Source organism: Bos mutus, chromosome 6, assembly GCF_027580195.1.
Source record: "Bos mutus isolate GX-2022 chromosome 6, NWIPB_WYAK_1.1, whole genome shotgun sequence".
Taxonomy (NCBI): Eukaryota; Metazoa; Chordata; class Mammalia; order Artiodactyla; family Bovidae; genus Bos; species Bos mutus.
The window spans coordinates 88,561,792-88,578,712 of NC_091622.1; the positions used below are offsets into that span (position 1 = coordinate 88,561,792).

At 40.5% G+C, this 16,921-nt stretch overlaps 1 protein-coding gene across 1 annotated transcript; it reads left to right on the forward strand.

Annotated features, from left to right (window-relative positions):
- Positions 1 to 4,144: 4,144 nt before the first annotated feature.
- On the forward strand, positions 4,145 to 6,310 carry LOC102268679 (C-X-C motif chemokine 6). Its single transcript, XM_005891248.2, has 4 exons — positions 4,145 to 4,329; positions 4,469 to 4,601; positions 4,739 to 4,822; positions 5,175 to 6,310. The coding sequence occupies exons 1-4, from the start codon at positions 4,224 to 4,226 to the stop codon at positions 5,188 to 5,190; spliced, it is 339 nt and encodes a 112-aa protein (XP_005891310.1). The 5' UTR covers positions 4,145 to 4,223; the 3' UTR covers positions 5,191 to 6,310.
- Positions 6,311 to 16,921: the final 10,611 nt, after the last annotated feature.

Sequence of the window (16,921 nt, forward strand, 5' to 3'; positions counted from 1 at the left end):
CACTTATCTCCGACAATCACTAAGTTACATAAAATATGTATTTTGGTCAATACTTTTGTTGAGTATATTTTTTCTTTTAATATCAAATATCCTGCTGGTTTCTGAACATTCTTTTGAATAGTTCGGAGTCCAAAGACTGAAAATACCATCTGTATAGTCCCTAAGCAGAAACAATTTCCAACATCAAGAAAAGCCAATTCCAAATAGATAAGTTCAAATGATTAATGACAGTAAACCACCCTATTCTTTCCTCATTAACTTTAAGATCTACTTAACACTACAAAATTTAAAAGTTACCAATATTTGCCATCAAATATTCATAGACTGCTTGCTACTGAACTTGGAATTATGGGACGTCATGGGAGAAATATAGAACATCAGGGCTGATTTTAAAGTTTATGGTTAACTTGGGAGAGACAAGAGAAAAATTATGGAATAATTAATAATTAACTCTGTCTCAGGAGATAGGTTTACAAGTACATTAATTGTTCAAAGATCAAAAGTGGAAGGAATACATTTCCAATGGCCTTATCATATAAACCTTCTCTGAGAAGCTAAGACTTTGAACTGGTCAGGAAGAAAGAAAAGGACTTAGAAAGCAGGCAGCAGTTTTTGACTGGTTAGCCTAAAAGCCTCTTGGATGTTTGACATCATTGTGACCTCAGGAGTAGATACACTGTGGATTTCAACAGCTTAAAATATGATTATTGGGCAATAAAGTAAAGAGGTTAACCAGATGTGGAGAGCCACAGAGTGTTTGCCAATACTATGAAGAAAGTGCTTCGTAATCTGGAAACTATTAAAATTTTCGTGAGGTGGATTCTCTAGTGCTTGACTTCCAATCTTAAATTTTCTATTTCTTAACTCTCTGGCCTTTCTATCCCAAGTTGAAAAATGATAAGAAAATATTTCTTACCTGCCTCTGAGAAGCAATATGAGGCTTGAAAGATCATGAACGTGTTTTGAGAGCTGCAAACCATCAAGGATGTTTTAATTCCCCTCACATTCCTCTGTGGTGTTATGACTAAAGGTTGCTTTTGACAAACAGTCAACCTTTCAGGCTAGCAGGATGTCATTTTGTGGATTGTTTTGTTATACCTTGAGAGAAAAGTAACACAGTGTCTTTCTCTACTACCTGCCCATGGGTGCAGGCAGGCCAAAATGGCTTCCCTTTAGACTTGCAATAAAGAAGCAATTACTTTTGAAGTGCTCCACCTCCTGTGGTACTGAGTGTCATTGTCAACTGTAGGAAGTCTTCAGACCAGCCACATTCTATCTGCCTTTGCACAAGGTCTACATCGGGAATGCCTAGACAGGAGCCAGAATGGGCAATGCACCTGAATGACTTCAGTGAGAACTTAGGTTAAGTTACCTGCTGCTTCTTGGCAACCCAACAGCCAATTTCTAGTGAGGACTTCCTATTACCTGCTTTCTAGCTATATTAATATTTATTTTTGCCTTATATTCTGTAAGCAACCCAAGGTAAGTTGATTCAGGGTGCAAACCAGGTGAAGCATACAATCTGTAAGAGTGTTCAGAGGAAATGGAAATTACATTTCATGACCTTTCTGTGATCTTACCATTTGATGCCAAAACTAATTCATGTGTTCCTTTATACCTAAAACAGCTTATTTGGATCTGAAACACACACACACACACACATTCATAAAAACTCAATAACCTATTTGAGTCATTAAACAATTTCCTCCCACAAAATCTTATACCGTGTATGTTTCCCCACCATCACCACCACCACTCCCCCCCCCCCCCGGGATTAAGTTGAATTTAATTTCCCAAGATTTTTAATTACGTTTTTGAAGTTTTATCTGATCCACATCAGTGAAGCTTTTGTCTTTAGATACAGTCTAATGTCTAAAAGGGCTTCCCTAGTAGCTCAGATGGTAAAGAAACTGCCTACGATGCAGGAGACCAGGTTCAATCCCTGAGTGGGGAAGATCCCCTGGAGAAGGGAATGGCAACCCTCTCCAGATTCTTGCCTGGAGAATTCCATGGACAGAGGAGCCTGGCAGGCTTCAGTCCATGGGGTCGCAAGGAATTGGACAAAACAGTGACTAACACACACATACACACAATGTCTAAAAAGGTGATATAATAAGTCTGAAGCTATTTTCCCAGGTCACCACTCCCTAGAAGGATGAAGGATTGCATTAGTTGAGTCAGGTATGATGCTGATGGGATCAGGAAGCTACGCAGGATAGAGAACTTCCCATTTAATTTCCCACAAAATGAGGTCAAACCTCTCAGCCCTCTTTAGGGAATTTGCTAAGTTTTCTTCTAGACTAAAAGTTCTAAAGGTCTATGAAACCTCCTCCCTGCTCATCAATGGAAGTGATAGCCTACCAAGGAAGATGTGTGGAGGTGTTAAGAAAATTTTCCAGGGTCATGGGAGACAAGGAAAAGAATTTTGTTCCATGACTGATTTCTGATTGTCATCATGCTCACTGATTGCCTTGGCTTGCCAGCTGTAAGGACACAAGTCTTGAGAACAATCCAGAATAGGATCTAGTGAGATTTCCATGAAAGAAAGCCTACATGCCATTCCAATATCGTTGCCATGCCTGCCATGAAACTGGACATGTGAAAGACCCAGCTGTTAAAACTTCAGAGTTCTTTGGACTTCCCTGGCAGTTTAGTGCTTAAGACCACACTTTCAGTGCAGGGGATGTGAGTTCAATCCCTGGTCAGGGAACTAAGATCCCACATGCCACATGGTGCAGCCAAAAACGAAAACAAGTAAAAAAGCTAACTGCTTCTACAGAGGAGATAATAAGCTACCTCACCCACAGCTTCAGGAAGCAGCTGTAGGCTCACTGGGACTAGAGCAGGATTGTGGAAACAGGCTTGGTCACACCACTGCTTATGAAGCTAGATGGTTCCAGAAGCCTGTGTGTGTGAGTCATCCTCCCATCCCATGAAGTTGATTGAGAGAAGTGAGTGGGTTGCCATCTCACTGCCAAACTGATTCAGATCCCTAGAACCAAACTTCCAGATGAGCCCCTTAAACTCATTAGACTCCAGGGCTTCTCCAAACTGGGGCAATTACACATCTGGTTAGGTTTGGAGCGATACCAAGAGGATGGGCTCTGGGGCATTGCTGTAGTCTGCACTCATCCCACCCCCAACCAAGACCATAGAGTCTTCCAATTCCATAGTGTATTGAACTGCTGAAAGCAAGGCATTTTTTCCCAGGGCAATTTGGTGGGTGATTTTTTGATGATTTTTGTTAAACTACCTTGATATGCATGTTTGCAAAACTATGTATAGAATTCCCAGAAAGTGGACTTGCTTTTGCAGCCTGTTCCTGCCACTGACTTCAAGTGGGAGTACAGATACTTTCATCATCTTATCTTGGCTTCTAACTGCTGGCTGAAGTCCAGAGAATTATAAACTAATCTGAAGAAGCTAGAACGGTTTGCCGGCAAGCAGGAGTGAAAGGTTTTTCAGTTTGGTGTAGTTTGAGTTACAGCTTACATTAACTGAATAGTAACAATTATTACAGTTATAATAATAATTGGGAAAGAGTTCAGAAATTTTTCTAAAATCTAACCTCCCAGCTAAACTTCCCTGCAGGTTCAGTGGCTAAGATTCCATGCTTCCAATGCAGGGTTGCGGTTGGATCCCTGGTCAGGGAACAGAGATACCACATGCCCGCGCTCCCCCGCCCCAAACCTCGCCTGGGGCAGAGCCAAATTAATAAAAAACAGAAAGAAAAACAAAACAAAAACAACCCCCTCCCCCCAAAGAATCCTTCCAGCGGCTTACTTTGTGCCTAGTCTTTCTGTTTAGATGAAGATGAGGGGCATCTCTGAAAAGACACCTGTCACCCAGGAGAAGCTAGCTTTCGCTCGCCCGGGCTGGCCCGGGTGGACAAAATCTGCGCAGGATTGCTTCTTACTTCCAGCGAAAGCAGCATCCACTCCAGCCACCGCTGGGCGACCTAACAGATCCGCTGCGGGCTGCTCCTCCCAACCACTCTCCTCAAACCCCGCTCCTCCAGGCCCCTCCACCCGGCCCCCTCTCCCCGCCCCCCACTTAGTTCAGGGAATTTCCCAAGCATCCTAAAGGTTGAGTTTCCTGCCTGGAGGAAGGGGCCAGGGTTATAAAAGCTACGCTGAAGACCCGAGGCAGTCACAAGCGCTCTGGCTTCGGATCCCGCGCCTTCTCCCTCCTTCGGAGCCCTCTGCAGTCCTCTCTTCGCCACTATGAGACTGCTATCCAGCCGCGCTGCCCGCGTCTCCGGCCCTTCGGGCTCCCTGTGCGCGCTGCTCGCGCTGCTGCTGCTGACGCCGCCCGGGCCCCTTGCCAGCGGTGAGAGCGCTAGATCAGCCGAGCGCACCCGGCGGGTGGAGCGGAGCGGCGTCCCGGGCGTGGGGAAGTGTCCCGGGCGGGCGGGCTGGGAAGAGCTCTCCCCGCAACCTGCCCTATAACGGTGTCTCTCCTATCCCAGCCGGTCCTGTCGCGGCCGTTGTGAGAGAGCTGCGTTGTGTGTGTTTAACTACCACACCGGGAATTCATCCCAAAACGGTCAGTGATCTGCAGGTGATCGCCGCGGGACCGCAGTGCTCCAAGGTGGAAGTGATGTAAGTCCTGGTGCGCGGCGTTGTCCACCGTGATCTTTGCAAGAGGGAAGGTTCCCCCCACACCGCACCCCACCCCCCCGCCCGCCTTAGTCTTCAGCCCCTACGTTCACGGGTGCATCCTTGTTTTCCCTCTGCAGAGCCACCTTGAAGAATGGAAGGGAAGTCTGTCTGGACCCAGAAGCTCCTTTGATCAAAAAGATCGTTCAGAAAATATTGGACAGGTATCTGTCACTTTGCTCTTTCTGGTTTCTTAATCTCTCTTGGAGTGTGGATTTCTCAAAGTCCTTACTCTCTGAGATTTGGCGACCACATTTCAGACCATGTTTAAAATAAAAAGGATGTTCCGGAGAAGAAGGGAAAGTTGTTTTCGAAGGTCCTGGGGAAACTCTTATCATGAATCTCAACAAGAATTGCCTAGGAGGTTACACAGAACTCATTATTGAGATGTATTTTGTTTGTTAAGGACTCCACCCTCTGCTTTTTATTGATCCTAAATCCTGTTTTGAAAACGAGTTGGGGTAGACAAGTGTGTGGAAATTTGGTTAAACTGATATAATTTTTTTTTTTCAACAGTGGAAAGAACAATTGAAAGAAAAGACCATGTGTTAGAAAAGTTGCCCAGTTCTTCAGCAGAATTTTCTGGGGACCTCTGGACCCACTGAAGACAAGAAGCAAGGGCTCATTTTCTCCAATGAGTTAGGTTTCTGTACGAATTCCCTACTATGAAAGAGAGAAAGGAAGAGGGAATCTATGCTTGCCCTTGCAGCTTTCTGCTCAGTTTATGTCCTGTTTAGCATATTATTTCCTGCTCCTTATTTGCTGTTATTTTAACTGTTATGCTATTGAAATCTTTAAGAGTTGACTAAATTGTGAATTAAGAAATCACTGATTGTTAATCCTTTCAATGTGACTACTGTTATTTCTAGAATGTAGTTCTTATACTGCCATGGGAAAAGCTGTATGAGAGTGAATGGAATTTCATTGGAATGCTGTATATGGAGATAAATTGTTATCCTCACTCTCTTATGAAATAGGAACAACTTTAGTATTGTTTTTTGGGGAATATGTTAGAGAATTTTCTTACTCTTGACCCTTGGAAGATATTTAAGTTATACTGCATTAGAAATATGAGTGTTATACAGTTATCTGTGTAGAATATATTTCCTTATTTAGAATTTCTAAATATATGAGTTCTATAAGGACTAATATATTCTTTTTCTGTAAATTTAGACATTTGATGTCTTCCTAGTATGGCATAATGTCATGACTTACTCATTAAACCTTTGATTTTATATGGTATTTATTAGCTATTTTATTAGGAGTATTGTATTTCTAGCCACTAAGCATGTATTTTTGACTAATAAATAATCTAGGAACTAGGTAAATTCCTTATTTCTAGTTTTTATAGAAATACATCCCTTTAGGTTTTTAAGAGTAAAGGCAATCTTAACAATGATCTATACTTTGAAAGTTCTGAAAGCATATTCAAGGTCTTTGAATATAAACTCATGTAGTTTATAAAAAATGCACAGCCTTGCTAAAATGTGCAGACATATATACTGTATCTTTTTAAGTGTTTGACCATTTTGTTACAAAGAATTACATATGCATCACAAGTACTATGTTAAAATTGTACTTTTTAAATGTATCTCAATGGTTTATAGTGCTTCTTTTGTTCTTTGGAAAAAATAAAAGATTTATAAAATTTACTCAAGTTCATAGTTTATTGTACTGTTACAAAAATGTCATTCCTCCTTAATTCTACATTGCACATGTGCTTGCTAAGTCACTTCAGTCATATTTGACTTTTTGAGACCCTTTGGACTATAGCCTGCCAGGCTCCTCTGTCCATGGGATTCTCCAGGCAAGAATACTGGAGTGGGTTGCCATGCCCTCCTCCAGGGATTGTCCCAACTCAGGGATCAAACCTGCATCTCCTGTGTCTCCTGCCTTGCAGGTGGATTCTTTACCTGCTAAGCCACTGGGGAAGCCCCTGGTTCTACATTACCAAATTGTAAAAATTAACCATGCTCCTCTCTGACTAGCAGCAGGACCCTCATTTCCCAATGTCCTTGTGTTAGTTCAACCTATCTCCAAGCTCACTTCCCTTCCAGTTCCTTCATAGCACCAACAACCTTTGGGCTCTTTCGAAAACACAAATAGGTAAGACTTCCTTACCCTAAATCCTTTACTGACTCCCTGTTTCCTAAACATGAAATACAAGTTGCAAAGCATGACAAATCAGGTTCTGTCTTATGACTCCTGATTACTACCTCAAAGTCATTTTTCCGTAGCATAATTGCAGTCAAGAATTTAGTTTCCCTACTGGGCATGTTCCTTCCAGGTCTATGCCTTTGGTAGGACCTGTCCCTGGAAAGGCCTTCATATTTTTCTCTCTATAGAAGGAAGCTTATTCACCCTTCAAAGCTCTATTCAAACAATACTTCCTTCATTTTTTCCTTCAAGTTTTCCTTGGCACTACCAGCAGAATTTATGGTTTCCATTTTGATGTTCCCATAGTGTCTTCTAAGTATCTGAATTCACGGGAATAGCCAATATTACATTGCTTTTAGTTGCTTAAAAGGACTTTTACCCTACTCTACTAGAGTTCTCCCAGAGCATCTCCCACATTTCATTCATCTCTGTATCTTCAATACCTGATACAGATTGACTTAATTAAATAAGTTATCTTGAAACTCAGGTTGTAGATAGTATCCTAAAATCAATCACCTGGCTCATTGTAAGTGCTAAATAAACTGTAATTCCTTTACCCTTTTCCCTTTCTTGTCTACAAATAATCCAACGAGAGCTTTGGTAAGCATAGTCCTTTCAACCTATAACACAGAACACTCACTTTCACCTGACTAACTCCCGTCCTTTTTCCAAAGGCAGTTTACCTGTCACTTAAGGCCTCTCTGACCCTTCTCTCCCACTTAGATTAAAGCCCCTTTTATATCCTGTCATATGACTGTTCTTTTCCTTCATAACATTTTGTCACCAACATGACTGTACAGCCTATGGAGACTATACACATGGCACCCCACTCCGGTACGCTTGCCTGGAAAGTCCCATGGACGGAGGAGCCTGGTAGGTTGCAGTCCATGGGGTCTCTAAGAGTCAAGCACGACTGGGCGACTTCCCTTTCACTTTTCACTTTCATGCATTGGAGAAGGAAATGGCAACCCACTCCAGTGTTCTTGCCTGGAGAATCCCAGGGACAGAGGAGTCTAATGGGCTGCCGTCTATGGGGTCGCACAGAGTCGGACACGACTGAAGCGATGCAGCAGCAGCAGCATTCCAACTTCACTGTAAACTTCGTAAGGGGAGGACTACATTTATCATATTCGCTTCTGTTCTTAAGACAGTGACTAACACACAGTAACACATTGGGCTTAAACAGGTTAGTGACCTAAGCAAATCCCACTGTCTCGCTGGTATGGAAAGAGCAATTTAACATAAATAGCTCATTCTGAGGAAAAGCAAGAAAACAAAAAGAGAGCAACTAATCCAATTAGTGTACATACACACAAACTCTAATTGGATTAATATGTTATATATGCTTATATTAATATGTTATATATGCCAAAGGCTTTGACTGTGTGGATCACAATAAACTGTGGAAAATTCTGAAAGAGATGGGAATACCAGACCACCTGACCTGCCTCTTGAGAAACTTATATGCAAGTCAGGAAGCAACAGTTAGAACTGGACTTGGAACAACAGACTGGTTCCAAATAGGAAAAGGAGTATGTCAAGGCTGTATATTGTCACCCTGCTTATTTAACTTATATGCAGAGTACATCATGAGAAACCCGGGGCTGGAAGAAGTACAAGATGGAATCAAGATTTCCAGAAGAAATATCAATAACCTCAGATATGCAGATGACGCCACCCTTATGGCAGAAAGTGAAGAGGAACTAAAAAGCCTCTTGATGAAAGTGAAAGAGGAGAGTGAAAAAGTTGGCTTAAACTCCACATTCAGAAAACTAAAATCATGGCTTCTGGTCCCATCACTTCATGGGAAATGGATGGGGAAACAGTGGAAACAGTATCAGACTTTATTTTGGGGGGGGTCCAAAATCACTGCAGATGGTGATTGCAGCCATGAAATTAAAAGACGCTTACTCCTTGGAAGGAAAGTTATGACCAACCTAAATAGCATATTCAAAAGCAGAAACATTATTTTGCCAACTAAGGTCCATCTAGTCAAGGCTATGGTTTTTCCAGTGGTCATGTATGGATATGAGAGTTGGACTGTGAAGAAAGCTGAATGCTGAAGAATTGATGCTTTTGAACTGTGGTGTTGGAGAAGACTCTTGAGAGTCCCTTGGACTGCAAGGAGATCCAACCAGTCCATTCTAAAGGAGATCAGTCCTGGATGTTCATTGAAAGGACTGATGCTGAAGCTGAAACACCAATACTTTGGCCACTTCATGTGAAGAGTTGACTAATTGGAAAAGACTCTGATGCTGGGAGGGATTGGGGACAGGAGGTGAAGGGGACGACAGAGGATGAGATGGCTGGATGGCATTACCGACTCGATGGACATGAGTCTGTGTAAACTCCGGGAGTTGGTGATGGACAGGGAGGCCTGGCATGCTGGGATTCATGGGGTCGCAAAGAGTCAGACACAACTGAGCAACTGAACTGAACTGAACTGATGCTTATATTAACATGTATGTATGTTTAATAGTGTATACTAATGTATTATTAACATACCCATATTTCACCTAAGTAATTCTATATCTTTTCATCTCTCTCCATATATATAAAATATCAACTAGATTAACAGATGTTCTATGATTACATATTAATATATCTATATAATAGAGTGTGTGTAAGGCAAGCAGAGATACAAAGATATGATAGCACCTAGAGTAGATTCAAAGAGACGAATTTGTTGACAAATTTTTTCAGCAATATTAAAAAGCACAAAATACCTCAAATTAAAAAAAAAATTAAACTTCTGTAGTATTTTATTGCTCTCTCAAATAGCAATTTTCCTTTAAACCCATGATTTATATCTTTATACTAAGAAAACACTAAAAACTCAAACCAAGTCACTATAAAAGTTTGAATTATAAATTTCAGTCTTTTAAACAATCCCTCATCTATTATATCAGCTCCAAAATACTCATTAGGTGCTTGATAATGGCCAATGAAAGTGTATTAAATGCCTTTTGAATGGATAAAACACAAGCTATGTGAAGAAATAAACATTACTAAGTACTTCTTTATCATAATTCAAGATCTTTTTTCCTCGGAAGCAAGATTTAAAAGTTTAGTTTGCTTGTAGATCATAGACTAACCTCACTGCAATATTCTTGAAGTTGTATTTGTTATGGGCTTGCCATAACTGGCCGTTCTACAAATAAAATTGATCACAGTATATTACCAAAGTATAATCTACACAAGAACCTCAGTGACAGCTACTATTCATCAACCCTGATGCTACTTTTGATCCTGCCACCAGCAAAATCAAAGACAAAGACAATCAAAGACACTAGCAAGATCAAAAATAACACGTGCACATGCTCAGATGCTTAGTCAGGTCCGACTCTTTGCGAGCCCGTGGACTGGAGCCCTCCAGGTTCCTCTGTCCATTGGATTCTCCAGGCAAGAATACTGGAACAGATTCAGGGGAAATTAATCTAATATTTGTCTTCTAAGGATATACCTTATATTTCCTCCAAGTCTCTACGTACTATGTTCACTCTGTTATCCCTCTGAAATTCACTGTCATATATGAAATCACTGGGAATTGAACAAATGCTCAGATAAAATGTACTGTATGTTACTCCCCCAATCCAGACAATTTTCAGTGTACAATCAATGCTGTTCATTCTACCAGATTTTCTTGTTTGCCTCTGGGTGTGTCACATTCACATAATCTTTCAATTCCTGAAGATATGACAAGATCTATGATAAAATATGACTAGTGGTTTAGTTTATCTATCATAGTTTTAATTCTTGCATAAGGAAAAGAGTTGTTGTGGTTAATTCTCATGTTGTTCATAACTTCTAACTCTTTCCTGGATGTTACACACTGAGAAATTTACCAGGCAGCAGAAGCATCTGGGGATTTCAGCTTGCCTCACTGACTAAGTCACGGAAGACAAGGAGCATGCATGTGATTCTGATTTTGACTGATGGTCCTTGGTGGCTTTTAGTCAGAAAAATTAATAATATATTCCTGAAAAGGATTGCTCATACTTCAAATATGTAGAGTGAAATAATGACACAGAGAAACAGAGTTAATTTCAAAACTTCACATCTACAAAGCCTATAGATTCCAATTTCTTAAATATTGAGAAATTGGAAGAACATCCCCCACCCTCTGAAAAATCCATTTTCTTAATGGATGTGTTTCCACTACCACATAAATGTATGATGATTATTTCTGACCCACTTCTCAGATTTGACAAAGAGAAAAATAGTTGATTTGATTCATTCCCAGTAAGAGAGACCAGCGATATTCCTTTGTAGTTTGTGATAAAGAGCAAAGTCAAAACAATTGTATCTCAAGTCTAGTTTGTATTTTTAGCTATGTGACTTTGGCAATTTATTTAACCTCTACATCCCTCAGTCTTCTCATCTGTAAAATCAGTACAATAATATCTATCTCTCAGGCAATAAGGACTAACCAGGAACAAAGTCGTTTTTTGATAAATGTAGTTCCTTTCTCGAGTCTCCTAACTCAAATTCCTCTTTAAATGAGAAAACTGAAAGCTAAATTTTTAAATTTTTTTTCATATTTATTACTATCCTTTCTACATGTGTGTGAATGATTAATTTTTAGTGCTTTAAGAAATCTTATTTTTTTCCACCAGTCTTTCTCAGAAATCCTCTGAAAACAATGCTACATATTTTCTGTCGATGATGTGACAACATCAAAAAATGTATGATGTATTTCCCTTCTATAAACATTCATCCATATTGAATGTTTACCCATGTTTATCATTGATAAAACAATGAATCATCAGTATTGACATTTATTGATAATCTTGTTTCATACCAGACCTTGTACGGGATCTTATGATGCCAGGATAACAAAGATGAGAAGCTCTCAACCTTAGTTAAGGTCCTTTGGCAGCAAAGATACTCAGTTTTCTCTGACAAAGCTTCTCTTGAAAGTTGCATGAAAAGAAACTAGATTATTTTTAAAGAGAAAAATAGCATCTTAAGTGGCATTGCCTAGAATCAAACTCTGAGAGGAGATCTACCTGCGGGAAATGTATTTAGGACTGCTCTAAAAAGTAACATCTCTTAGCAAGTAAGGAAGCAGCAGTGGGTAGATGGAGAACTGCCGCTGTAACAGGAGATTCAGGGGGAGCTTATGAGAAGCTCTGGAGCTGGGATGGCCTTGTAGAGTTATTCTGAATTGTGGCAGGCAGACAGACCCCTAAATACCCCCATTGGCCAGCCATTTGATGTGGGCTACCTGTGTTGAGTGGGCATAGCTTTGGGCAAGACAATATCCTCAAGCGGTGAGCTGAACCCAGAGATGATGTTTGTTTCGTGCTATCTGGGGCCACCACAGATACGGAAAAAAGCCATGGTGCGCCATTCAGAGGATCCTGAAAAGGCATGCTGGCCGTTCTTCATGAGGAAGGAGAAGGAGGAGGAGGAGAAGAAAGGAGAGGGAATGGGAAGGGGAGGAGAGTGGAAGGCTCTTGTTCTTTTTCTTTGTGTTTTGGCTGTGCTGGGTGTTCACTGAGGTGCACTGGCTTCTCTTGTTGAAGCACACGGACTCAGCAATTCCAGCAAGTGGGCTTAGTTATCCCTTGGCATGTGGGATCTTAGTTCCCCCATCAGGAATTGAACTCGAGTTCCCTGCGTTGGAAGGTGGATTCCTAACCACTGCACCACCAAGGAAGTCGCATTCCTGTCTTTCATTTCTTTGTTTCTCCTTCCTCTCCCTTTCCTACTCTTCTCTTCCCTCATTTCTCTCTCCCACTCCCTTCCTTCCTTCTTCCTTCATTTATTCCTGAGAAATATCATGATACTACTTATAGGAGGAGGAACACGAGGCCCCAGGTGCTGAAGCAGAAATCTCAGTCAGTCGCCAGGACGAACCACCTTCCGGGTGAATGAGGCCATTTTGGACTTTTCAGCCCTTCCAGTTGCCCTCTGACCACCCCCACTCAAGTGTACTCAGGCAAGATGAAAGCAGAAGTACTTCTCGTTGTTGCTGTTCAGTCACTAAGTCATGTCAGACTCTGGATCCCAGGACTGAAGCCTTCCAGGTTTTGCTGTCCTCCACTAATCTCCTGGAGTTTGCTCAAGTTCATGTCCATTGACTTGGTGCAGGGTACACGCATGCTCCATCCTGTCAGGCTCTGCAATCCTATGGACTGTAGCTTGCCAGACTCCTCTGTCCATTGGATTTTTCAGGTAAAAATACTGGATTGAGTTGCCATCTCATCCTCCAGGGGATATTCCCAACCAAGGGATTGAACCCGCATCTCTGTCTCCTGCACTGAGCAGGCAGAATCTTTACCAACTGCACCGCCTGGGAAGCCATTGGGTTAGTGATGCTGTCTAACCATTTTATCCTCTGCCACCCCCTTCTTCTTTGGTCTTTCCCTCTTTCTTCCACAGTTTTTCCCAGCAGCAGGCTCCTTTCCAATGAGTCAGCTCTTCGACCTCTCATTAGCACGCAGAATTATCAGAAATGACAGACTTGTTGTAAGCCACTAAGTTTTGGAATGGCCTGTTATATAGCAAAAGAGGATTGAAAAATGATCATCATGCATCTAATGTTCAACAAATGGCCACAATCAACATCATTAAAAATCCGCATGCCTGCAGAACTTTGCAATGTTCTTGTGTAATAGCACCCGGAAGATATTCTGCCTCCAACTTCTTCTTTCCCCTCTCCCTCCACTCCTACCCCATGTCTCACCACCCCTGGGTCGTGGCACAATTAAATTAGTGCCAGAGTATTTGAAGTCAAGTCTTCCCTGGTGGTTCAGTGGTAAAAAAAAAAAAAAAAAAAAAGTCCTGCCAGTGCAGAAGATGTGGGCTTGATTCCTGGGCTAGGAAGATCCCCTGGAGAAGGAAATGGCAACCCACTTTAGTATTCTTGCCTAGAAAATCCCAAGGACAGAGGAGCCTGTTGAGCTATAGTCCATGCGGTTGCAAAAGAGTCAGACACAACTTAGTTGACTAAAACAAGAACATTTGAGGTCTGGATCACTTTTGTCCACTTAAAGTTATACAGAAAACATATTAGATTTCAGCACTTATAGGAAATATTTTGTTGGGTAGTATTTCAACTTATTGATTAAAGTGCTTTAACAAACTGACTCTCCATTTTATCATTTCTAAGATCTTCTGTATCAATTGTTTTATTACTAATTTGCAGGTGATAGCTTATTCCCTTCATACTTGGGAGATGTCAGTTTAAAACAGTCTGCATAAAGCAGAAATAACATATGTCTTAATTTTAAAGGCTGATGTCCCTCCAGTATCTTTAGACATTTTCTTTTAAAATAGCTAACAGATAAGTTCTGCTTTTAGTCTTAGAAAGCTTGCTAATTTCCTGAATGACACTGCTATTTATAATACAATGACTTAAAGGAAAAAGAGATAAAGTAAGTTACCACACACACACACAAAAAAAACAGGGTGACAAAGTATGTTTCATAAAAAGCTGTCAAATTATTTTTAAACAGAAGAAGCTCTGACACTAATTTTCTAGCATTCTTTTAAATTGTAACTTTGTATAAGCTAATTTCTTTTGCTTAAATAACTGATTTAAAATTTTTTTTTACCCATTTCTGTACAGTCCACTTATTAGTGTCAGTATTAGGTTTCTCTTCACGGAAATCAAAAAAGTTATGCACACGACAGTAAGGACAGTTAGCAATAGTAGCAGTAGTAGTGCATCGTAGTAGGAGGAAATTAGTATTTACATCCCATTGCTTTGCACAAATATTTGAGGTCTCATTTTTTTGCCTGGCACATAGCAGATACTTAATATTTATTGAATAAATGAAAACTAGCAAAAAGCATTTTACCTCAAATGCTGACTAATAGGCTTGTGAAATTTTAGTGACTCAAGAAATACGTTCATCCTGCCTCACAAACCTTGCTGACAATGTGTCTTTTGTGACAAAATACACTTGTTGATTAAGACAATGAGTTGATGATCCTCTGCTACACGCTACCTCTTTCCTGGTATCAAATAACTCAAGTAGCATTGTTAGCTCAGAAGACATTCCATATAGTTTCCCCCAAAGGATTAGGAACTTGTGACTAATCGAAGCGAACCAGAAAGGAAATGTGGTTAGTGTTCGTAAGAGGAGGAAAAGAAAAAAAGAAAATGAAGTCGCTCAGGTGTGTCTGACTCTTTGCCACCCCATGGACCATAGCCCAGCAGGCTTCTCTGTCCATGGGATTCTCCAGGCAAGAATACTGGAGTGGGTTGCCATTTCCTTCTCTAGGGGATCTTCCCAACCCAGGGATCAAATCCAGGTATCCTGTAACTGCAGGCAGACTCTTTACCCTCTGAGCCACCAGGGAAGCACTAAAACTAAAAAGAAGAGTAAACAGCATGTGTAGTGGAGGGAAGAGATGAGAAGGACAGAAAAAGAAAGAGATTATGAATAATGCCAAAACTTTTTATGTCTTACTCTGGAAATGGTTTTGAACTTACATTTGAATACAGATAGATCTGATTTGTGAGTCAATGCAGGCACATTGATGCGTTCACGTCTCTTGACTGTACTATAGAAATATATTGTTAAGTAATTCACTGAAAACATACTTTCTTGCTACTGCTTTAACAGTTTAGATCGGATAATGAATCCTCTTAGAAGCATTATACTCTGTGTACTCCGTTGCTTTGTGTCTTATTTTTAATTCACAGTATTTGTGAATATTGCAACATTTTAATCACAATAATGGGGAAAGGTTATACAGTCATCACTCAGGAAGAACTAGAAGGAAATTTATTCCCCTTGTCCTGTTTCCTGTTGAAATTCTCTCTGTAATTCACTTCACATGGTCCTTCTTACAAGAATACTAATTTTCAGTTTAAGATTTTCCTTGAGTTTACCTGCTAGATTATGAATTTTCCTCTAGTTTACCTGCTAGACTATGAATTTTAGACTAAAAGGGGGGAAGTCATGTTAATTTAATATGTTCTACTGCTAGACTGCAAGTTATAAGAAGAAAACTATTAGGGTGGAGAAAAATAAGGAATACATAGTAAAGCAGGAGCTAAGAACTTAAACAGACATAGTCAGGAACTGATAAACAGGAAAAAGTGGCTTAAAATTTTTTTTAAAGTTGGAAAAATTATTTACATAGTCATTTTTATGATAAAAGGTAATTTGATACACTTAACATTTTAAGACTTCCTTCTAGAATTTTGAAGGTATAAATAAATAAGCAGAAAGGAAAATAGGAGGCTTAAATATTATGTAAGATTTCTACAAAGCTGTAAGAGGAAGATGACCTGTGTCTGGGGGGTCCATCCTTTCTTCCCAGCCTCCCAAATCACTTTTTTATACCACTTGCACTTGGGGTTCATGTGAAGTCTAGTTTGAGAACTGTGAATGATCAGAAAGGAAAGAGAAACTTTCCTTTAATGAGAATAGCTGATTTATTCACGAACACTATTTAGCTATGACCTACGGTACAGTGCGTTATCCTACACACTACAGGATACATGAGGCATTCAAAGAAACCTTCCACATGCCTCTGCATTCCACATGGACAGAGAAGGGTCAGTCAGTGCTCAGGAATCACACACATTCAGATTATGTAATCATTATTCTACTTGTGCGTTTTAGTTAATACTGCTGTGAATTAAAAAATAAGTAAGCCCTAATGCCCTTATGGCAGAAAGTGAAGAGGAACTCAAAAGCCTCTTGATGAAAGTGAAAGTGGAGAGTGAAAAAGTGGGCTTAAAGCTCAACATTCAGAAAACGAAGATCATAGCATCTGGTCCCATCACTTCATGGGAAATCGATGGGGAAACAGTGGAAACAGTGTCAGACTTTATTTTTTTGGGCTCCAAAATCACTGCAGATGGTGATTGCAGCCATGAAATTAAAAGATGCTTACTCCTTGGAAGAAAAGTTATGACCAATCTAGATAGCATATTCAAAAGCAGAGACAACTTTGCCAACAAAAGTCTGGCTAGTCAAGGCTATGGTTTTTCCAGTGGTCATGTATGGATGTGAGAGTTGGACTGTGAAGAAGGCTGAGCGCCAAAGAATTGATGCTTTTGAACTGTGGTGTTGGAGAAGACTCTTGAGAGTCCCTTGGACTGCAAGGAGATCCAACCAGTTCATTCTGAAGGAGATCAG